Raw genomic sequence first — 23,558 nt, 5'->3', positions numbered from 1 at the left:
GGCTCAGAGGGTACCTGCGTGCGGCAAAGGGGGGAGTCAATTGTGGATTTGACTCTCGCTTCCCCCCCAGCCGCGCGCATGGTATCGGGGTGGAGAGTGGAGACAGGATCGGAGACGTTGTCCGACCATGCGTTCATCTCCATGACCTTGTCTCCACCCCAAGGGACGGCACCCACACAGGGCTGCCCAGGCAGCCGACCACGGCGATGTCAGCGAAGGAAAGTGGATGGGGACAGGCTGATCGCCAGTCTCCTCGCGACAACGTGGGCCGAACATGGGCCCACGGATGATGTGGAGGAGGAGGCCGTCTGGCTGCGGGGCATAATGACGAACGCGTGTGACGTGTCCATGCCCCGAGCCGGAGGGCCTCCTAACCGGCGGGCGGCGTACTGGTGGACGGAGGAGATCGCCGAATTACGGCGAGCCTCCGTCCACGCCAGAAGGCGCTTCCTGCGCGATCGCCGGTCAGGGAATGCCGCGAGGATAGACGACGCCTATGGAGTTTACCGCCAAAAGCGGGACTCCATGAGACGGGCGATCGCCACCTTCAAGGAGAAGGCCTGGGAAGAACTCCTCCGGGGAGTAGACGGGGACCCCTGAGGGCGTCCATACAAGATGGTCACGGGCAAACTTCGCCCGTGGGCGTCCCCCATTACGGAGTCCCTGTCTCCCCAAGAGCGGGAGAGGGTCATAGATGCCCTCATTCCACCAGAAGAGGGCATCGGCCCTCGGGCACCTCGGCAGTTTGTTGATGCCGAGGTGCCCGAAGTCTCCCTGGAGGAGATTGCCCGGGCCCGGAAGCGCCTAGGGAACAATAAGGCCCCCGGACCTGACGGGATTCCGGGCAATGCGTGGGCCCAGGCCTTGGAGGTCCTGTCCCCGTACCTGAGGCAGCTCTTCACGAGGCAGTACTTCCGGGACCGTTGGCTGGTGTACACCTGTCGGAGCGGCGAAGAGATCATCAGATCTCAGTCGCGCGGTGTCCCACAAGAGTCGGTAGTTGGGCCGACCGTGTGGGACATTGCATTTGACAAGATCCTGCGGGCTCCCCTGCCCCCACGCTGCCAATGCTTTGCATACGCCGATGACGTGCTATTAGTGGCGTGGGGGCCAGGATGGGGGGATGCGGTGAGAACCGCAGAGGATGGAGTGGCCTGCGTTGCCCGAGCTGTGCGCGCCCTAGGGCTGGAGATGGCGCCCCACAAGTCCGAGGCCGTCTTTTTCCACGACGGCCTCCGTGGGGCCCCACCTCCAGCACAAGTGATAGTGGGGAACGTGCCCATCCCAGTGGGGCCCAAGATAAAGTATCTGGGCCTCACACTGGATGGCCAATGGTCGTTCGAGGACCACTTTGTGGAGTTGGCCCCCAAATTGGAGCGTGGGGCGGCAGCCATAAGCCGTCTCATACCCAATCTCGGGGGCCCACAAGTGATGGCTCGTCGCCTCTATGCGGGGGCGGTCCGATCGGTGGCCCTTTACGGGGCCACCCGTCGCGCCAAGTTAGTGGTGCGCCGCTTCGAGCGGAGGGTGGCAACCAGAGTCGCTCGCCTTTACCGGACCGTCTCCCATAGGGTGGCGACGGCTCTCGCGGGGCTGGCCCCCATTGCCCTCCTGGCGCCCGCGTACGCATATGCGTACGAGCGGGCGCGGAGGGCAACGGATCAGGGGGTTCGGCTGACCGCGAGAGCCAAGGAGGTCCTTGGGCGACAGGCTCGGCAAATGGCGCTGCAAGCATGGCAGCGCCAACTCTCCGATCCGAATGACACATCGGGTCGGAGAAGAGCCGAGGCCATCCACCCCTGTCTGGCGAAGTGGCTAGACAGGGGATGGGGCGGAGTCACGTTCCGGATGGACCAGGTACTCACCGGACATGGTTGTTTCGGTGAGTACCTGTGCAGGATAGGGCGCGACCTTGGGCCACCCTGCCACCACTGTGGCGCAGACCAGGACACAGCGCAGCACACGCTGGAACATTGTCCAGCGTGGGCGGACGAGCGCCGTGTCCTGGTCCATCATATTGGACGGGACCTCTCGCTGCTGGCGGTCATGAGTTCGATCACCGAGAGCGAGAGGTCATGGAGGGAGTTCGCCTCCGGGAACCCGAGCGTCCCGGAGGATTGCGGCGCCGCGGGGGAAGGGGGAGAGAGCCAGCGGGTGGCTGACTCCCCCGTCCTGCGCGTCAGGGGGCGGAGGCTGGAGACTCCGCCGAGGAGCCCGTCGACGTCGGAGGCAGGACTCCGGACCGAGACCACCCCGCAGAAGGGGGGAGGTCCTCCCGCCGAAAGGGAGGACCCCCTGGTCGCCATGGAGGCCAGAATTATGGCCTCCATGGGGACCATGGTCTCGCGGATCGTCGCGGGGGCGGTGGCGCCCCTGGTGAGGCGCGGCGCGAGAGAGGGAGCGGAGCCGACCCACCAAGCAGGACAGGAGGAGCCAGGCAACGGCGGGACGGCGAAGAAAAAGAAGAAAGGCAAGAAGGGGGGTGGTGGGGCGAGCGAGCCCCGCCCACCCTTAACCCCCCTCCGGCAGAGCAGCGGCCCAGTTCGGCGGTGGCTGGCCCGGCTATCCGAGTCCCAGCCAGCGAGGAGGAGCAGCCGTGGTCGACGGTGGTGGGCAGGAGGGCCGCGAGGCCAACCGCCCAGCCACCGGCCCCCGCGGGTAAGGGCAAACCCGTGCCGGGCAAACCCGCCCCAGGTAGGGGGGCCAGCGGGGGGGGCAAACCCGCGACGGGCAAACCCTCCCTGCCCGGCGGTCGACCCGGCGCGAAGGGGCCGAAGCCCCCTAAGTCGCCAAAGACGGCGGCCGTCGTCATCACGGCAGCCGACGGCGACTACAAGGGGGCCGTGGAGAAGGCGCAGAAAGGCGTGGACATCGACGCCCTGGGGATCGCCGCGCCGCGAGTGAGGAGGGCCCTGACGGGGGCCCTCATCTACGAGATCCCGGGGCCGGAGTCCGCCACCAAGGCGGACGAGCTGGCCTCTCGCTTGGTGAAGGTCTTTGAGGGGTCGGGTGTAAGGGTCACCCGACCCCTCAAGAAGGCGGAGTTGCGCGTCCGGCGACTGGACGACGCGGCTACGGAGGAGTCGGTGTCTCGGGCGGTCGCAGCCGCGGGAGGCTGCGACCCCCGAGACGTCGAAGTAGGGCCGATCCAGAGGTCCCCAGACGGCCTGGGGACCTCTTGGATCAGGCTTCCTGCGCAGGCCGGCGGAAAGGTCGCCGACCTGGGCAGGATCAGGGTAGGCTGGGCCTGGGCACCAGTAAGCGTACTGGAGCCCAGGCCGCTTATGTGTTATAGGTGCCTGGCGAAGGGGCACGTGCAAGCGACGTGCCCCAGTCGCGAGGACCGCCGAGACCTGTGCTACAGGTGTGGCGCGGCGGGTCATCGGGCGCGCGGATGCGCCGCTGACCCGAAGTGCCCCCTGTGCACGGGTCTCGGCAGGAGGGCGGACCACAGGCTGGGTAGCGCGGCCTGTGCTCCGCCCTCCAAGGGAGGGAAAAGTGGGAGCAAAGGGGGTCGGAGACGGCGGCCCGGGGAGGGGTGCGGGCGACGGAGGCCGCTCCCCGCCCGCAAAGGGTCGCCTCCCCGGCTCCCAGTCAGGCGGCCCCTTCGGCGGGCGCGGCGCCGGAGCCGGCGCCTGCCGATGGGGACAAAAGAGGGGCGGCTCCTCCGCGGAAGGAGGAGCCGAAGCCTCAACGGGTGACCCGCACGATGGGGAGGAAGATGGCGGAGGCAGAGGGTGAGAGGGGCCTGGAGGAGCCCGCCATGGACGTGGAGTAATGGCGGGCCAGGTCCTCCAGGCCAACCTCAACCGCGCCCGCCGGGCTCAGGATCTTTTCCTCCAGAGCCTGGCGGAGCGCGGTTACGCGTTGGGGATCGCGGCGGAGCCCTTCAGGCCCCCCGCGGACAGCCCCAGTTGGGCCGTCGGCGGGGGGGGCCTCGTCGCGATCGTGCGCGGCGACGCCGCGGGCTCCCCTCCCCTCCGAGTGTTGGAGGTCGGGGGGGAGTTCGTGGCGGCGCAGTGGGGAGGCATCACCGTGGTCGGGGTCTACGTGTCCCCGAGCCTGAGTCTCGCCGAGTACGACGGGTTCCTGGACAGGCTGGGGGGGTGCATAGTTCAGCACCCCCGCGGCCTGCTGTTGGTCGCCGGGGACTTCAACGCGAAGTCCGCGCTCTGGGGTTCCCGGCGGCCGGACGCGAAGGGCGCGGTGCTGGCGGACTGGGCGGCGGGTCTGGGCCTGCATTTGTTGAACGTGGGCTCGGACAGCACCTGCGTGCGGTGGGCGGGGGAGTCCGTGGTCGATCTGACCTGGGCATCTCCGGCCCTCGCGCGTCGGGTGTCGGGGTGGAGGGTGCTGTCGGGGGTGGAGACGCTGTCAGACCATAGATACGTGTCTATGGTGGTGTCTCCGCCCTCGGGCTCCGCCCCCCGCCAACGGGGGACGGGCGGACCCCGACCGCGGAGATGGGCGCTCAAGGGGCTGTCTAGCGACAGACTGGTCGCCGCCCTGCTCGCGTCCACGTGGCCGGAGAGGCCGGAGGGCACGGTGGAGGAGGAGGCCGGCTGGCTCGGGGACATCGTGACGCAGGCGTGCGACTTTGCGATGCCCCGGGCTGGCCGGCCTCGGCGACGGCCCACTTACTGGTGAAGCGCGGGATTGGCGGAGCTGCGGCGCGCATCGGGGCGCGCCTGGCGCCGCTTCTCCCGCGCCCGTCGCCGGGGGACGGCGGCGGAGGTGGACGCGCGCTACGGGGAGCTCCAGGAGAGACGGAGCTCCCTGAGGGCGGCGATCGGGACGCCAAGGCGAGGGCCTGGGAGGAGCTCCTCCGGTCCGTGGAGGGCGATCCCTGGGGGCGTCCGTACCGGCTCGTGATGGGCAAGTTGCGGCAATGGACGCCCCCAGAGACGGAGGAGATGGATCCCCTGGAGCTACGCGGGGTCCTGGACACCCTCTTCCCGGCGGGAGGCGGGTGCCCGGGACCCCCGGAGTGGATGACCTCCGAGCGGCCCCAGGAGATACCGGGGATCGGTCCGGAGGAGTGGGCGGGGATCCTGCGCCGGCTGCGGGGCCAACAGGCCCCGGGGCCGGACGGGATTCCCAGCCGGGTCTGGGCCCTCGCGATGGAGGTCCTGGCCCCGCGAGTGAGGGCGCTCTTCGAGCGGTGCCTGGCGGAGGGACGCTTCCCCGCGGCTTGGAAGAGGGCCAAGCTGGTCCTCATCCCGAAGGGCGGCGGAGGGGACGTGGCGGCGGTGCGCAAGTTCCGGCCGATATGCTTGCTGGACGAGATCGGCAAGCTGTTCGAGCGGGTGATAACGGGCCGTCTCGTCCGGCACCTGCCCGGGGGTGCTCCGGGTGAGGAGGAGAGACAGTTCGGCTTCCGGGAGGCCGCTCCACGGTGGACGCCGTGTTGAGTGTGAGGGCCCTCACGGAGGCCGCTGTCTCGAGGGGGGAGTTGTGGTGGCGGTGTCACTGGACATAGTGAACGCCTTCACCTCCCTCCCTTGGGGAGTGATAGTGGAGGAGATGCGCGCGCAGCTCCTCCCTCCCTACCTCGCGAGGGTGATCCTGGAGTACTTCCGGGACAGGTCGCTGGAGTGGGTCGACCGGGACGGGCGCACCAGGACCCGCGAGGTGGAGCGCGGCGTGCCGCAGGGGTCGGTCCTCGGACCGCACCTGTGGAGGCTCGCGTACGAGCGGGTCACGCGCGTCCTTCTGCCGCCCGGCTGTCACGTGAGGTGTTACGCCGACGACACCTGCGTGATGGCCGAGGGTCCGAGCTGGGGGGAGGCGTCCGGCCTGGCGGAGTTGGCGGTGGCGGTGGTGGTCCGCGCCATCAGGGAGGCTGGGCTGGAGGTGGCGCCGCAGAAGACCCAGGCGATGTTCTTTTTCGACCATCGCCGGGGTCTGCCGCCTCCGGCCGAGATACGGGTCGGCGGGGTCAGCGTCCCGGTGGGGACCAAGATGAAGTATCTTGGCCTCACCCTGGACGGCACCTGGTCCTTCGGGGAGCACTTCGGCGGGCTGGCGCCGAGGCTGGAGGGGGCGACCAACGCGCTGAGTCGCCTCCTCCCGAACCTCGGGGGCCCGGAGACGCGGTGCGCCGCTTGCTGGTGGGAGCGGTGCGGTCGATCGCCCTGTACGGGGCGCCGGTGTGGGCGGAGGACCTCGCGGCCTCCCGGCGGGCCCTCCAGGTGGTGAGGGCGGCCGAGAGGCGGCTGGCCGGGAGGGTCGTGAGGGCGTACCGCACCGTCTCTCACCGAGCGGCGCTGGCCCTGGCGGGCACCCCCCCGTGGAGCTGTTGGCGGAGGGACACGCTAACGCGTACCTCCGCCGGCGGGACCTGCGGGAGAGGGGTGTGGTGCTGACGGCCAGGGAAAGGGGCCCTGAGGGAGCAGGGGAGGGGGCGGTGCTGCTTAAGTGGCAGGGCGACTCGCCGACCCGGGCGAATCGGGTCGGAGGGTCGCGGGGCCGTCCAGCCCATCCTCCGCGAGTGGGTGGACAGAGGATGGGGGACGTTGACCTACAGGACGACACAGGTTCTCTCCGGACACGGATGCTTCGGGGAGTTCTGTGTCGTATCGGGAAGGAGCGCGGACCGCAACTGCCACCATTGCGGGGCGGAGAGGGACACGGCGGACCACACCCTAGCCGAGTGCGCGGCGTGGGGTGAGGAACGCCGTGTCCTTAAAGACGTGGTAGGGAGGACCTCTCCCGCCGCGGTGAATGGAGGGAATGCCGCCTGGCAAATTCTGCCGACCTGGCGAGATTACCGCGTTCCACGGACCGTCTCTGTGAGTACCGGAAAGGTACGGTTCGCCCGATAGCTCCTGCTCGTCGCAGACCCACCAGGCGGCCTGCCCGCCCTAAACGGGTTATGACAAGCGCCCGACCTGGTGCCTCCCGTGGTCCCTGACCGTCGCCGCATACTGCGGAGAGGGGGATCCACCAGATCCTCTCAGCGGGTCATCCAAGCCTGGCGCCAGCCCCCATCCTTCCCGCCTCTGGCTGCCGGTCAGTCTTCGACTCGTGCCACAGCTCTTCCAAGAGATGACTCGCAGAAGGAGTAAGGAACGACACCAGATTCTCCTGCTCGACGATCGCGCGCACACCGACGGAACGGAGAGTCCCCATCCGCTGACCAGAATAGACACGGCGCCTAACGCCCACGAGGGGCATCAAGGTGTTGCGCCAGTGTCCCGGTCCGCGCCGGCGATGAACAGCGTTGGTCCACGCTCGCGCCTGATACGGCTCAGGCAGCCCCGAACAGCCCATAACCGGAGAGCACTGATTTATTCGAACGTCATCCCGCCCATCCCCGTGTCCACACTCACAGACAGGTGACGCACTGCAACCTCCGCCTGACGACGGTCGGGTCCGCGAGTGGCGCTACGGCCCGAGCAGCGCCCTTGCCGGGCTTGTCGCCTGATCACTTTGCCTGGCTGTTTGACCTCTGATACCTGCCGGTGCCCGCTCGCACGCTGTCATGCCGCGGCGCCAGCGGCGATGGCGCGGTTACGTCGCCAACGGTGGAAACGACCGATATGCGCGGCTACGCGCGGGCCACCTTCCGAATGCCGACGGATTTGTCGCCCGGCTGGTACGCCACATCGCCCGTTCACACAAGCCTACAGGCCACCGATCGACCGCCCCCGCGTACAGGGCGGCGAGTTTCGTGCGGCCCCTAGTTAAGGAGCACGCGGCTGACCGATATGGCCAGTCGCTCCAACCGGGGCCGGTCCCAAAGGATCCGAACGACCAGCGGTCGTCCAGGAGGCACCAGGTGAGAATAACGTCTCCACTGGGACAGGACGTTCTAGAGACGTACGGAGGTGTTCTGAGCGCCACGAAAAGATGGCCTCCGACTCTGAGGCGACACCTCCAGCCCTAGGCGCGAACGCGCGACCATACGCCACCGCCGTTTCGGCCATACGCCGCCTCCATCCTGGGTCTCTGACCACCACCTGATCGCGTGTCGGCATAATACACCAGGTGGCAGCCCAGTAGGCAATCCTGGCGGACCACAAATGCAGCACCAAAGTAGGGTCCCAACACCGACCTCGAGGAACCTCGCGACAGGCGCCCTTCCACGTGACCCTACCGTACCGGTGTATTCCATCCTACAGTCCGAAGTAGTCCACTGCATCCACAGGTGGCAGGAGGCGGTGATAACGCACTCCACCACGGCCGTCAATGAAGGGGAAGTAGCGCGTTGGCGCGATGCACACGACCGCCAACGCCACCCCCACCCTGGCCGCGCGGCTATGGCTCTGCGGATCCGATCGGACGCGTTTGATCGTCCACGGTCGATCGACCTTCACGAAGCCGTACTGCCTGTCGCACAGTCCTGACCGTTCCAAAATGACGATGCGGTAGCCACCACCTTCCCAAACATCTTCCCGTCCAGACACACCACGGTACGCAGGCCCGTCCGCAGGTTTGCTCAACCTTTCGGCGAGAACCACACCTGGCCTCTTCCAGGAGATGAAGGAATTTCCTTCCTGAGGCGCTTGTGAAAAGCTGCCTCACGTGGGGAGACCTCAGGCCTGTCTCAAAGCCTGCTGGGATCCTGTCAGGCTGGGCCTGCATGCCCGCAGCCCTTACGGGTCTCGGCCATCTCCGAGTGACCCTGGCCTCCGCCTCCCGATCCGGGAGGCGGGCCTGGCAGGGGGACGCCCTCCACTGGAAGAGCGTCATAACTCTCCTCACTCGGGGTCAAGACTCAATTAAAGTCTACGGGCGAAGCTACCCATAACAAGTTATAAGGGCGCCCCCACGGGTCCTCGGCCCATGCCCTGGAGGAGTTCGTTATCCTAGGCCCGTCCTGGCCCTGCCACTCGCCGTAGGAGCGCCCCGGGTTCCCGTACCCCTATATGACGTCATCCTCATTTTATTCTGACCATGGGAATGCAAACGGTCTTTCTGGCGCGGACGCAGGATCGCCGTAATTCGGCGATCCACGTCCCACCACAATAGTGCCGCCTGCCGGTCCCGGGAGGCCCTGCCCGGGCACGCAGCGTCACACGCCCGTGACGATGTCCCATGAAGCCAGGCGGCCTTCCTCATTGCCACCGGCTGACCCCACCGCCAATACGTCGCCGCGAGAGGAGACTGCGATCAGCGAGTCCCTCGCACATCTCCTTCACTTCCACTGCCGGTCGGTCGCCCTACGGCGCAGGCAAGTGGAATTGCATCGCTGGTGAGCCAGACATCGAGAGTGGCATGTCTGACAATGTCTCGAGTCCGACTTACCTCTGCCCCTGCACTCTGCGGCAGGGGATTGGCCAGGCCAGACCACCGATCGACTCCCCGCCAACGCATTTCCAGGTGCTCTGAGCCGTGTTCAGGACGCACAGGCCCAGAGAGTTGCCGCCCACCCGACCAGGTCTCGCCTCGACGTAACCATGGAACCCCGCCAGACCTGGCAAGAAGTCCCTGCGATCAGGGACTCCGGGCGGGGAGGCAATGCTGACACACTCCCACCGGGTCAACAGACCGTCGAATGCGGCGAGACCCATTGCCGGAGACGCGCAGCACCCGACCACGACGGTGTCGCCCACTCTACCGCCACAACCCCTCCCAGACCAGCGAGCATGGGGAGCCCGCGCGGGGCACCGAGACCTGCGACGGAGCCACGCCTGTCGGCGACCCCAATGTGGGTGGCCGACAGGCACGCTGATGTGCCCTGCTGCACGCCAACGCAAAACCATGCCCGCCAGGCCCCACAAATAGGTCCTGAGCCCGGCGGCGGTTTAGCTGGCCTGGAGGAGTCACAACACATGCATTGGCCATTGCACCTCCAGGTCACCACCAACTGCCGGAAACCGCCAAATGGCCCAAGGCCTCTGTCGCAGCGGAGGGGAAGGCCCCTGTCCTCTCCACCTGACCTGCTCTTGCGTGTGCTGGTCTGCTACCAAACAACTCCTACAAACTTCCGCCACCACCTGTTGACTGGTGGCCGGGGAGGTGCCTCGCCGCCGGTCCACTGCTTGTTGGGAGGGGACGGGAGTCCCTTCCTCTGTCGCTGCCTCCTTGCGGAGGCGCTTGGGCGATGCTGCTCCTTAAACCCACGGGAGTACCTCTGACCTTGCACCGTCCGTCCTCCACCTGCATCGGGATGTGGGCCAGCACGTGAGGGGACCGTGAAGGTCCCTGTCGCCCCCGCCGCAGCCCCCTGCCCTTCTCTTCTATGCCTGCCCTTCTTGCCGCGGGCGCAGCCACCCCACTGAGGTGGTGCCCGGCCTCCCAAGTCCGCACAAAGCGGGCAACGGGGACACCGCGGTGCAGTCCTGCGCTCGGTGGCCATGTTCAGCACTGCAACACTGCTACCCGATCCTCCCGGCTGGGGCACCGCTGCCCTCACATGTCCCACCTCCAGACAAAGCACTGGAGGGGCGCACCCAGCACACCCCGACCATGTCCATCCACCTGGATCCGGCCCGCCCGCGACTTGGGATGCCGGCAGCCGGGCACTGACCCAGACACGGCCCATCCGCCCGCCCCTTGATGGGCCCGTCTCACCAGCCGGGGCTGCAGCCCAGCCACGGCAACGGCCTCCTGCCACTTCGCGAGCGAGACGACTCGAGACCTCGGACCCCCGTCAACCTGCCCGCCATAAGAGCCACCTTTGCCAGTTCCGCCCATCAGGGTCGCGCGATCCGTTCCGCCAAACGGTCCGCCTCCCATGGGCCGCCCCGGGCCACCTCCAAACCTAACCTAACTTTTTCTCGGAGAACTAAAACAGGTCTCTGCCTCTAAGTGGGGAAAAGGAGGGAGGTGAGACTCATACTCATCAACCACCTCCGTTCAAGCAACCCTGGCTGTAGTGGGGCGCCAGATCAAGCCAAACGGCACTTCTTTCGCGCCCCACGATGCCCTGCACACGTCCCTGCATGCTGCGCAGCTGCCCTGGGCCTCATCCCCACCCGCGGTGCGTGGCAGACCACATCGGGACTCTCCCCTCGCCAGGGGAGGTTTTAGGGCGACGCCGACACCCAAGTCAGCCCACCCAGTCCCCGATACCTCCCTGGGGTCAAGGAGTCCCGACCCCTCGACACGCACCGCAGATGCCCCGACGACCAGCCACCCGAGTGCCCAAATGCCCCGCTGACACTTCTGCCCCAACGGGGTCAGGCGCCCTGCAGCCCCGACTCCCACCCGAGTCAGCCCTCTCTGGTGATTCCCGAGGAGTCTCCAGCCCTCCCGAGTCTCCACCCCTGTTCCTGGCACTCCTGCCCTGACGATGAGGGCTGCCGGCGCCAGGCGCCCCGCGCCCCCGCCGTCATCCGTGGCTGACTTCCGGCCGACTCGGTCGAGCCAAGGCTGCCTCCTCCTTCCGCATCACCTGCTCGCAGAAGGAGGAGACTGCCTTCCAGTTCTCTGCCCTAGACCACCCTTCTACTGCCTGGCAGCGAGGTCCTCCCCTACCACGTTTTACATGACACGGCGTTCCTCACCCCACGCCGCGCACTGGCCAGGTGTCCTGCCGTGTCCCTCCTGCCCACAGGGGTGGCCTGCGCTTCCTTCTGATACATGCAGGAACCCCAGAGACCAAACTGAGAACCCGTGGCCAAACTCTGTAGGTCAATCGTCCTCATCCTCATCCACCCACTCGCGGGAGGATGGTTGACGGCCCTGGAGACCTCCGACCTGATCTGGTCGGCGAGTCGCCGCCACTTAAGCAGCACTGCCCTCCCTGCTCCTCAGGGCCACCTTTTTGCCTGGCTGCCACCACACCCCTCCGCAGGTCCTGCCATGAGGCACAGCAACCCCAACAGCCCTCCATTGCCTGGGCCAGGCCATGCCGCCGGTGAGAGACGATGCAGCACCACGACCCTCCGCCGCCTCAGCCGCCCTCACCACCTGGAGGGCCTGCCGGGAGGCTGCGGAGGTCCTCCGCCCACCGAGCCCCGGGCACAGGGCGACTGACACCGCCCACCAGCGGCGCACTGCGTCTCCGGGCCCCGAGGTTCGGGAGGAGGCGACTCAGCGCTGGTCGCCCCTCCAGCCTCGGCGCCAGCCCGCCGAAGTGCTCCCAGCGACAGGTGCCGTCCAGGTGAGGCCAGATACTCATCTTGGCCTCCGGACGCTGACCCCGCCGACTCGTATCTGGCTGGAGGCAGACCCCAAGATGGTCGGTGAACATCGCCTGGCCTTCTGCGGCGCCACCCAGCTCCTCCCTGATGGCGCGGACCACCACCGCCACTGCCAACTCGCCAGGCCGGACGTCTCCCCAGCTGGACCCTCGGCCATCACGCAGGTGTCGTCGGCACACCTCACGCGACAGCTGGCAGAAGGACGCGTGACCTGCCTGCACGCGAGCTCTCACAGGTGCGGTCCGAGACTCAGACCCCGCGGCACGCCGCGCCCACCAGGTCCTGCGCCTGCCTGGTCGACCCACTCCAGCGACCTGTCCCGAAGCACCCAGACCACCCTCGCGACAGGTGGCTGCGCGCGCATCTCCTCCACCTGTCACCTCAAGGAGGAGGCATGCCCACCATGCCCGCGACACCGCCACCACAACCCCCGAGGCCAGCGGCCTGCGGAGGCTCCTCACCCAACACGGCGTCCACCGTGGAGCGGCCTCCCGAAGCCGAACTGTCTCTCACCCGACTCCTGGCAGCGATGACGGCCCACCCGCTCAACAGCTTGCTGATCCGTCCAGCAAGCACGGCCGAACTTGCGCACCGCCGCCACGTCCTCCGCCGCCCTTCGGGAGGAGTAGACCAGCCACCCCTTCCGCTGCGGGAAGTCCTCCGCCAGGCACCGCCTGAAGAGCGCTCACTGTGCCAGACCTCCACGCGAGGGCCTGACCTGGCTGGGACCCTGTCCGCCCCGGCCTGTTGGCCCCGCAGCCGGCGCAGGACCTCGCCCACTCCGACCGATCCCGGCATCCTGGGCCGCCTGAGGTCATCCACCTGGGGTCTCAGCACCGCCCTGCCGGGGAAGAGGTTCAGGACCCCGCGCGTAGCTCCAGGGGATCCATCTTCCGTCTCTAAAGCGCCCGCATGCCAACTTGCCTGGGCATCACAGCTGGTACGATGCCCCCAGGGATTGCCCACGCACCGGAGGAGTTCTCCAGCCTTCGCCTTGGCGTCCCTGGAGTCGCCGCCTCAGGAGTCTCCGTCTCCTGGAGCCCTGCAGCGCGTCCACCTCTCCGCTGCCGTCCCCGGCGATGCCGGGCGTGGAGTAGCGGCGCCAGCGCGCCCCGATGCGCCGCAGCCCGCCAACCTGCGCTTCACCTGGCAGGCTGTCGCTGATGCCGGCCAGCCAATGGGCAGCCGCACGCCTGGTGTCAAGGACAACCCTGGGAGCCAGCTGGCCTCACTGCTCTCCGCCTCCGGCCACGTGGACGCGAGCAGGGCGGCGACCAGTCTGCTCGCTAGACAGCCCCGAGCGCCCATTCCCGCGGTGTCGGGGTCCGCCTACCCCTGCTGGCGGGGCGGATTGAGGCGGAGACACCACCATAGACACGCCTATGGTTCACAGCGTCTGCACCCCTGACAGCACCCTCCGGCCCCGATTACCTGACGCGCGAGGCCGGAGATGCCCGGCCGGATCGACCACGACTCTGCCCACTGCACGCAGAAAAGGTCCAGCCCACGTTCAACAAATGCAGCCCAGACCTGGCTGCCCGTCCGCCAGCACGCGCCCCAAGCGTCCGGCCGCTGAACCCCAGGCGCGACTTCGCGCAGAAGTCCGGAGACAATGGCAGGCCGCGGGGTGCTGAACTATGACCCCCAGCCTGTCCAGGAACCCGTCGTACTGGCGAGACTCCAGGCCTGGGGACACGTAGACCTCGACCACGGTGATGCTCTCCACTGTGCCGCCACGAACTCCCCCGACCTCTCCAACACTGGAGGGGAGGGGAGCTCATGGCGTCGCCGCGCACGACGCGACGAGGCCCCCGCCGACGGCCCAATCTGGGGCTGTCCCAGCTCCAGAAGGGCTCCGCCAGCATCCCCAACGGCAACCGCGCCCGCCAGGCCCTGGAGGAAAGATCCTGAGCCCGGCGGCAAGAGGTTACCAGACCTGGCCCGCCATTACCCACGTCCGCGGCGGGCCCTCCAGGCCTCACCCTCTGCCTCCGCCATCTTCCTCCCATCACCCAAAGTGGTCACCTGTTGAGGCTCTGCCCTCCGCGAGGAGCCGCCTCTTTGCAGAACCCCACGAAGGCTTTCGGCTCCGCGCCGCGCCCGCCGAAGGGGCCGCCTGACTGGCCGCCGGGGAGGTGACCCCAGGGCGGGAGCGCCTCCGTCGCCCGCACCTCCCTTCGCCGCCAACCTGACCCCTTGCTCACTTTCTCCTGGAGGGCGGAGCACAGGCCGCGCTACCCAGCCTGTGGTTCCTGCTGAGACTCAGGCATTAGGGGCACTTCGGTCAGCGGCGCATCCGCGCGCCCGATGACCAGCTCTTCGCGCCACCTGTAGCACAGGTCTCGGCGTCTCGCGACTGGGCACGTCGCTTGCACGTGCCCTGCCAGCACCTATAAGATAAGCGCCTGCCCAGTATTACTGGTGCCCAGGCCCAGCTCATTCTGATCCTGCGCCCAGGTCATGACCTTCCGCCATTCAGCAGGAAGTTCGATCCAAGAGGTCCTCAGGCTGCCCGGGGACCTCTGACGTACTCATTGACGTCTCGGGGTGCCTCCGCGGCCGTGACCGCCTGACACTGACTCTCCGGGTAGCTGCGTCGTCCAGTCGCCGACGCGCACCGCCTTCTTTGAGGGGCCGTGACCTTGGTCTGACCTCAAAGATCTTCACCAAGTTAGAGAGCCAGCTCGTCCGCCTTGGTGGCGACCGGCCCTGATTCAGATGAGGCCCGTCAGGGCTCCTCTCACTGCGCGGCGATCCCAGGCGTCGATGTCCACGCCTTCTGCGCCTTCCACGCCCTCAGTCGCCGTCGGCTGCCGATGACGACGGCTGCCGTCTGGCGACTTAGGGCTTCTGGCCTCGGGTGCCGGGTCGAATGCCGGGAGAGTGGTCACGGTCGCGGGTTTGCCCCCGCTGGCCCCACCTGGGGCGGGTTTGCCCGGCACGGCCTGCCTGGCCCGCGCCAGGCTGGGTGAGCCTGCGGCCCTGCCCACCACCACCGTCACCCACGGCTGCCCTCCGCTGGCTGGGACTCGGATAGCCGGGCCAGCCACCGCCGAACTGGGCCGCTGCTCTGCCGGAGGGGGTTATGCGGGCAAGCCTGCCCGCCCACCCCCTTCTGCCTTTCTCCTTTCTTCGCCGTCCTGCCGTTGCCTGCCCTGTCCTGCTTGCGTCGGCCTGCCTCTCGCGCCAAGCGCCTCACCAGGGCGCCACTGCCCTCGCGACGATCTCAGAGACATGGGTCCCATGGAGGCCATGCACCTGGCCTCCATGGCGACCAGGGGCCCTCCCCGGCGGGGTGGGAGGACCTCCTTCTGCGTGGGTGGTCTCGTCCGGAGTCCTGCCTCCGACGTCGACGGCCCTCGGCGGAGCCCCAGCCTCCGCCCTGACGCGCAGGACTGGGGAGCCGCCCGCTGGCTCTCTTCCTCTTCCCCGCGGCGCCGCAATCTCCTGACGCTCGGGTTCCCGGAGGCGAACTTCCTCTCCATGACCTCTCGCCTCGGTGATCGAACTCATGACCGCCAGCAGCTAGAGAGTGGGTCCTGTCCATGAGGGACCAGGACATTTGAAGCCAGTCCGCCCACGCTGGACACAGTTCCAGCGTGTGCTGCGCTAAATCCTGGTCTGCGCCAAGGTGGCAGGTGGCCCAAGGTCGCGCCTCCTGATTCTGCACAGGCATCACCGAAACAACCATGTCCCCAGAGTACCTGGTCCATCCGGAACGCACCTGCCCCATCCCCGTCTTAGCCACTTCGCCAGACAGTGGATGCCTGGCCTTCTCCGACCTGATGGCCTGGATCGAGAGTTGGCGCTGGCGCTTGCAGCGCCATTTGCCGAGCCTGTCGCCCAAGGACCTCCTGGCTCGCGGTCAGCTGAACCTGATCCGTTGTTCCTCCGCGCCTGCATATGCGGCCGCGGGCGCCAGAGGGCAATGGGGCCAGCCCCGCGAGATGTCGCCACCCTATGGGAGACGGTCCGGTGGGGCAGAGCGACTTGCCACCCTCCGCTCGGTATGGCACTATTAACTTGAGCAAGGACGGGTGGCCCTGCAAGGCCAATGGATCGGACTGCCGCCCCAGAGGCGACGAGCCATCACTTGTGGGCCCCGAGATTGGGTGGCAGATCTGCCGGCGGCTGCCGCCCCACGCTCCAATTTGGGGCCAACTCCACAAAGTGGTCTCTGAACGACCATTGGCCATCTAGTGTGCAGGCCCAGATACTTTATCTTGGGCCCCACTTGGGACAAGGCACGTTCCCCACCACTTGTGCTGAGGTGGGGCCCACGAGGCCGGGCCGTGGAAAAGACGCACTTTGACCTGTGGGGCCATCTCCAGCCCAGGCGCACAGCTCGGGCAACGCAGGCTACCATCCTGCGGTTCTCACCGCATCCCCCATCCTACCCCTACGCCACCAGCTAGCACGTCATCGGCGTATGCAAAGCATTGGCAGCGGGAGGCAGGTGGGGAGCCCGCAGTGATCTTAATAATGCAATGTCCCACACGGTCGGCCCAACCATCACCTCAGGGACACCTCGCGCCACTGAGATTCGATGATCTTCGCCGCCCTGACAGGTGCACACCAGCCAACGGTCCCGGAAGCGCCACTGCCTGTGAAGAGCTGCCTCAGGCACGGGGACAGACCTCCAAGGCCTGGGCCCACGCATTGCCCGGAATCCCGTCAGTCCGGGGCCTTATTGTCTCAGGGCGCTTCCGGGCCCGCACCTCCTCCAGGGAGATTTCGCGTCTCATCAACAAACTGCCGCAGTTCGAGGCTGACGCCCTCTGGTGAATGAGGGCACCATGACCCTCCTGCCTGGGGAGCATAGGACCTGGTAATGGGGACGCCCACGGGCTAAAGCTCTGCCCGCACTATCTTGCATGGACACCCTCAGGTCCCTGCCCACTCCCCGAGTGAGTTCTTCCCAGGCTTCCTTGAAGGTATGACGTCTGTCCATGAGCCCCGCTTTTGCAAACCCATAGGCGTCGCCCATCCCGCGGCATTCCCTGACCGGTGACTGCTGCAGGAAGCGCCTATGGGACGGAGGCCTGCCGTACCCGGCGATCTCCTCCGTCCACCAGGCACGCCGTCTGCCGGTTAGGAGGCCTCCGGCTCGGGGCATGACACACGCGTTCGTCAGTATTATGCCCCGCAGCTGAGATGGCCTCCCTCACATCATCCGTGGCCCACAGCCCGCCCACGTTGTCGGAGGAGATCACAGATCAGCCTGTCCGTCCACTTTCTCCTTCGCTGACATCGCTGCGGTCGGCTGCCTGGCAGCCCTGTGTGGCGCGTCCCTGGGTGGAGACAAGGTCATGGATGAACATGGTCGACAATCTCCGATCCTGTCTCCACTCCACCCTCACCGCGCGGGCTGGGGGCGAGTCAACCACACTGACTTCCTGCATTGCAGGCACCCTCTGAGCCCGTGTTCACATACACAGCCCAGAGGCTCCAGTCTACCAGGTCTCGCCCCCGGCGTCTGATCGGGGAACCCAAACGCGTGACTTGCAGCTGAAGTCCCCAGACCAGGAGGGGAGGGGCCCAGCGTCCAACGCAGCCCCACCTCCGCCAGAAACTGCCAAAATGGGGAGATCCCAAGAAGGACACAAGCAGCAGCCAACCACGGCGATGCCAACGACCTGACGGCCATGTATCCCTCCCAGACTCCAGCGGGCTCAAGTGCTGGAGGGACCTGCTGGTTGAGATTCAGGATCGGGTGATGGAGCCTCTATCGCTTGCCCAATTGGGATGTTCCCTGGGCATCTGATAGGGCTCCGACGCGATCCCAGCCCGGAACCACGCCCGACAGACTGTGATCAACAAATCTTGCCTGTCGAGTGGTTCAGGCTTGCCTGAGGTGCTAAATGTTTTGTTACTGACCACCCGACCTCCTCCAGGTCTCCCACTGCGGAGGCGAGCCATCCCCACCTTCTCCATTCTATCAGGGGAAGGTGCCGCGCTCCTCCCTGGTACTCCCCATGACCACTGTCCCTGCTGGTGGGGCTGGCTGCCTCGCTTTCCTCCGTGACTGCCTCCTGCTCCGGCAGGGAGGGCGTCGTGGGGAGGCAAGGCTTGTCAGCACCGGCCGCCCACTGCCGCCCGTCCGCCCTCTAGACCAAGCTTGCTGGCAAAATGACAGAGGGGCCTCCAGGCGGTGTGCCGCCGGCCGCCCCAATCCAGGCACATAGGGAGCATTTGTGCCTTGGTGGGCACCACGAGCGCGGTGACCGGTCTGCCACATCTGTAGCACCGGTCACCTCTGACTGCCTCGGGGCAGCTGCCGGACGACCCACCTCCAGGCATTGTAGTACTGGAGGGCGGGTTCCCACAGCGCCACCCCACGCGTGTCCAGCCTATCTGGGACCCCGCCCAGGCCGCCGCTTGTTTGCAGTGGCCGCAGGGCAGGGACCCAGACCACCACCCTCTACGCCATCTGGGCCTGCTCTTAATGGGCCCAGATCGCTTCTGGGGCAGCTCCACGCCAAGCACTCCCCTCACTCCTGCAAGGGTAAGTGTGAGCCCCTCCAGGCCCCACACGCAGCCCGCCTTTTATGGGGCGGGCTATGGTGACTTTCATGCCCAGGTGGGCCAAGCTGTACATGGCCCGACAGGCATCCGCCTTCTGATTGGTGTCTCCGGCCTGGGACCTCAGACGATGCGGCCCCGTGATGGCTCCTTTGAGTGGGAGACGCCTGATTCCGAGTCCAACAATTTAATTGCGAACTTCACCTCGAGAGCGCCGCCAAGGTCTCCTCCCAGCTTGCCCAGCACGATGGGCGCTGACCCTGAGCGCCTCCGCGCCTTGCGGGCCTTGCGGCTCCCTTTACGGCGCCTTCAGCTGAGGGGGAAGGCTCCTTTGCCTCTCATCCCCAGCTGGGTCCCTGCACGTTAAGTGCTGGGACCCACCGCCTGTAGGTTTGGCTGGGGACGCTGCACGCGCCTTCTTCCGCCACCTGCGCCATTTGCGGCCCATGACGACTCGGTGATCTACGTCTCCTCCCTCTACCGGGGAGGAGCCTGTCTCGGCAGCGCCGTGGCTGCAGGTCGTCGAGGGAGGGGCTGCGTGGGGATGGTCGTCCCACCGCTTGCCCTTCGCCGCCGTTCCTTCCCCTTCCGGGGTTTTGTTTGCAACCTGCTACCGCCAGCCATGGTGCCAGAAGGCAGAGGGCAGGGCGCCACTGCTGGGGTGTTCCTGACCTCTGTGGGCTGGGCCCAGCCCACAGGCAGCCCTGAGGCGCAAATAGGCGCCCTGAGTTCGACTCTGGTGTCGCAGGTGCGCAGGTATGACTGTGTCCTCTGGCTCGCCTCTGCACCAGGGTGGAGCAGGAGCGGGAGCCACGCCCTCCTGTCTCACTTCGGTCGTCTGCCGACCTGGTGCCGGCGTGGTCGGGGCGGGGACGAACTGCGCCTCGTCCGCCGCTTGCCCATCCTGGGGCAACTGAGCCCCTCCTAGGTCTCGGAGGAGGCTCCCAGAAGCCTCCACTCGCGAACGGTGAGTCCACCTCCTGACGGAGGATCCTGCTCCCGGATTCTGTCACCTTGTCCTAAGGATAGAGGGCCTGCACCTCTATGCAGTCCCCGAGGCCTGCAATGTAGCCCCTTGAGGTTCCCCTGAAGCCCACTCCACCATCCATCCTTCCAGGATGGGATGCGCAGCAGTCGGTGGAGGGTGAAGGGTCAACGCCCACCCGTTCCTCCACCCGCGACTCATCCAGCGCCCGCGCTCTGGCGCCTGGGGAGGAGGAGCGGAACGCCCCGGAGCCACCCTCCTCCTCCAAGGCTGCTGGACCTGGCCTCCGCCCAGCTATCAACTCCTGCGGTGGGTGTCCCTGCCTTCCTCTGCCGCTGACGCGGAGGCCCTGAGTCATGTCGCTCACCAACCCACGTCCCTCCCGACGCGGCAAGAGAGAGGAAGGAGGCATGAAACTGCCCTGCTTCCCCGCTTGGTGTCGGGGCGGATCAGTCCCGTCCTTCATTTCTCCTCCGGTGAGGGAACGGTGCCGTTCCACCCCCGAAGGCCCGGCTTCGGCGCCTTGCCCCAGCGCTTTGCAGGAGCGACAGGCTGAGTGACGGAGGAAGATGATCCCCACCTGTCCGCCCGTCCACCCTCCTCCTTCCTACCTCCCAGAGCATCCATTTTTAGTTTATCCCAATTATCTGCAGTGGCCCGACCGGTGTACCCATACCAGTCCTGGATACTCAGACTGAGCCCTGAGTCTTCGGCGGTCGGTTTATGCCAAGTACTGGGCCGGGAGATACTCACCCGGCACCTGAGCCCAGCCCCTTACTCACCCCAGGCTGGGAACCCAACCCAGGCTTTCAACCTGGGCCTCCGACAACCTGAGCCTGCTGCAGACGCTGCCACACGGCAGCCCTATGGATTTGGTACGGGAACAAGGTCACAACTCGGTGCCATCTTCCGCCGGGCGCCAGCATACCGCATTAGATTGGGTCAGAGGCATTTTCCTCGCAAGGACGAGGGGCTAGAACCCGCACCCTGACCCCTCTCGGGCCCTGCCACGAAATATGTCCCAGCGGCCCGCTCATCACCCAGGCCCCGACTCAGGCCGCCTAGACCGCGTCCAAGGTGCAGCAATTGAGTGAGGGGCCCACACGCAACTCTGCCCCGTACCGCGTACAGTCGTAAGCCGCGTGACAAATCCGCTCCTGTCAGGCCGAGCACCAGCGGCAACGACGGCGCGGGCGCCTCCACCGGCTGAGACGTCATCCCGCCCGACAGACGGAAGGCACCCCATCATTAGTTCACGGAGGAGGATAGAAATCCTCCCTGCAGCCGTGCCACCAAGCTTCAGAGTCAGCCTGCATCCCCACTGACGATTGGGACGGAAAAGGTCCTTAATGGAGTCGCTGGGCTGTGCCCTCCGGAGGCTGTGCACTTGATCATATCCTCGCCCAGGGCTCCCTAAAGGTCCAAGGACCACCGGTACCGCCGCAAAGGGTCATCGAGACAGGAGCCCTCCACCACGTCAAGGTGGCGCACACGGGAGAGCCCTGAGGGGAACTTGCAACTCAACCTTTTTGAGAGGAACCTGTCATAGCTCCCTGCCCCTTGGCAAGTGAGGGAGTGAGACTTACCACTAAACCACCTCTGCCTGCCAGCCTGGCTGTATGGAGCGCGAGACGCCTAAAGGCACTTGTCTGCGCCCTGCTGCCTGGTGTACGCCCTAGCGCGTGCGCTGCCCTTTTCGCCCTAATCCCACCCGCGGAGGTGACACACGCTCCGCGGGGACCTGCCTCCTGTTGAGATGCTTAAGGCGACGGCCGACACTCCTGCCAGCCCCGCCACCATCCCGATACTTCCTGCTGGGGGTCGCGGAGTCCCTGACCCCTCGACGATGATGCCCGGGCAGATGCCCGACGACCAAAGGCCACCCGAGTGCACGGGCAAGTGTCCTGCCGGCACTGCTCCTGGGCCAGGAGTCACGCGCCTGCAGCCCCATTTCAACCGAGAGATGACCTTCCTCGTGAGTCCGAGGAGGCCCTCCGACCTCCTCTCCTGAGTCTCCGCTGCCGCTTTCAGTCCCGACGCGACGAGGGGCCGCCGGTGTCAAGCATGACACCCCGCGGCCACTGCCGCCTGTGCCGACCCCACTTCTGACCCCACGGCGCCTCGCCGGCCTCCGCAGCATCACCTGCTGCACAAGGAGGAGACCGCCCAGTCCCTCCTCTCGCTCCTGACCATCTTCCTCATGACGGTCAGAGCGGTCCTCCCGACGACGTTCTAAGGACACGGCGTTCCACACCCCACACCGCGCACTGGCAAGGTGGCCGTGTCCCTCCTCCGCCCCAATGGTGGCAGTGCACCCGCGCTCCTTCCCGACATGACAGGAACCCCCAGCCATCTGCAGTCCGGAGAGACCTGTGTCATCCACACCGCCCTGCATCCCCTGTCCATCCACCTCCTCAGAGGATGGCTGACGGCCCTGGCGACCCTCCGACCCGATTCGCCTGTCGGCGAGTCGCCGCTGCCACTTCAGTAGCACCGCCCTCCTCCCTGGCTGGTCCCCAGGGCCCCTCTTGCCCTGGGCCGTCAGCACCACACCCCTCTCCAGGTCCGCCGGCGGAGGCACGTTAGCGTGCCCCTGCCAGCAGCCCCACGGGGGCTGCCCGCCAGGCCAGCGCCACCCTGTAAGAGACGGTGGTGCGGTACGCCTTCACGCATCTCCTGCCAGCTCGGCTGCCCTCACCACCTGAGGCCCGCTGAGGCCGCGGAGGTCCCCGCCCAAACTGGGAGCCCGCATGAGCCATCGACCGCACCCCGGGTCCCCACTACAAGCGACGCACTCGCCCTCCGGGCCCCTGAGGTCTGAGAGGCAGCGATCTAGCGCGTTGGTCGCCCTCCAGCTCCTCGGGGCCAATCCACTGAAGTGTTCCCGAAGCGACCAGGTTATCCAGTGTGAGTTAAGATATTTCATCTTGGTCCCGACGGGACGCTTAACTTGCTGACCCTTATTTCGATGGTCGAAAAGAACATCGCCTGGGTCTTCAGGAAAGCACCTCCAGCCTGCCTTCCCTGATGGCGCGGACCACTACCAACTCAGCCAGCCTGGGATGCCTCCCCAGTTTCGACCTCAGCCATCACGCAGGTGTCACTGGCGGTAACACTCACGACAGCTGGCAGAAGGACGCGCGTGACCTGCCAGGCCGCAGTCTCCAGGTACGGGTCCTTAAGACCGACCAGGACCTGCGATCCACCTTCGCGGGTCCTGGTGCGCTCAACCTGGCCGACCCACCTGCCCAGCGACCTGCCCTGAAGTACTCCAGGATCACCTCGCGAGGAGGGAGGAGTTGCAACCCTCCACTATTATTTCCCTACAGAGCATGTTCACCATGCTCCAGCGACACGCCACCAACCCCTCAGTGGCCTCCGTGAGGCCTCGCTCACCACGGCGTCCACCGTGGAGCGGCCCCAGCCGAACTGTCTCCAACTGGAGCACCCCAGAGGTGCTGGACGAGACGGCCCAAGCATCACCTGCTCAGCCGCTTGCCGATCTGCCCAGCAAGCATATCGGGCTGAATCCAGCACCGCCGCTGCCCCTCCGCTGCCCTTCGATGAGGACCACCCGGCCTCTTCCAGGCCGAGGGAAGCGTCCTCCGCCAGGCAATCTGCTCGCAGAGCGCCTGCCACCTCGGGGCCAGACGTCCATTGCGAGGCCCAGACCTGCTGGAATGCCCTCCGGCCTCAGCCTGCTGGTCTGCAGCCCGGGCGCAGATCCCTGCCCACTCCTCCGGACCGATCCCCTGTATCTCCTGGGGCCGCTCGGAGATCATCCACTGGGGTCCTGCACCCGCCTCCTGCAGGAAGAGGCTACCAGGGCACCGCGGCCCAGGGATCCACTCTTCTGTCTCCGGGGCGTCCACACCAACTTGCCCACAGCCGCATGACGCCCCAGGACGCTCCCCCACACCGGAGGAGCCCTCCCAGGCCCCTGCCTGGCGTCCCTGATC

At 66.8% G+C, this 23,558-nt stretch overlaps 2 protein-coding genes across 2 annotated transcripts; both read left to right on the top strand.

Annotated features, from left to right (window-relative positions):
- The first annotated feature begins 615 nt into the window (after positions 1-615).
- LOC113561603 lies at positions 616-3,406 on the top strand. The gene is made up of 3 exons (XM_026968111.1): positions 616-2,470; positions 2,530-3,236; positions 3,296-3,406. Exons 1-3 carry the CDS (start codon positions 616-618, stop codon positions 3,404-3,406), a joined length of 2,673 nt encoding a protein of 890 aa, XP_026823912.1.
- A 371-nt stretch (positions 3,407-3,777) lies between these two features.
- On the top strand, positions 3,778-4,647 carry LOC113561602. Its single transcript, XM_026968110.1, has one exon. The coding sequence runs from the start codon at positions 3,778-3,780 to the stop codon at positions 4,645-4,647; it is 870 nt and encodes a 289-aa protein (XP_026823911.1).
- The last annotated feature ends 18,911 nt before the right edge of the window (positions 4,648-23,558 follow it).

The sequence above is a fragment of the Ooceraea biroi genome, chromosome 3 (assembly GCF_003672135.1).
Source record: "Ooceraea biroi isolate clonal line C1 chromosome 3, Obir_v5.4, whole genome shotgun sequence".
Lineage (NCBI taxonomy): Eukaryota > Metazoa > Arthropoda > Insecta > Hymenoptera > Formicidae > Ooceraea > Ooceraea biroi.
The sequence above is the reverse complement of the archived record's forward strand: the minus strand, read 5'-3'. Positions and strand labels throughout refer to the sequence as shown.

Coding starts and splice junctions, on each gene's coding strand:
- LOC113561603 (XM_026968111.1), top strand. CDS start 616: ATGGTCACGGGCAAACTTCGCCCGTGGGCGTCCCCCATTACGGAGTCC. Junction 2,471..2,529: donor GGCGAAGAAAAAGAAGAAAG/GCAAGAAGGGGG, acceptor CCCCTCCGGCAG/AGCAGCGGCCCAGTTCGGCG. Junction 3,237..3,295: donor CCGACCTGGGCAGGATCAGG/GTAGGCTGGGCC, acceptor TATGTGTTATAG/GTGCCTGGCGAAGGGGCACG.
- LOC113561602 (XM_026968110.1), top strand. CDS start 3,778: ATGGCGGGCCAGGTCCTCCAGGCCAACCTCAACCGCGCCCGCCGGGCT.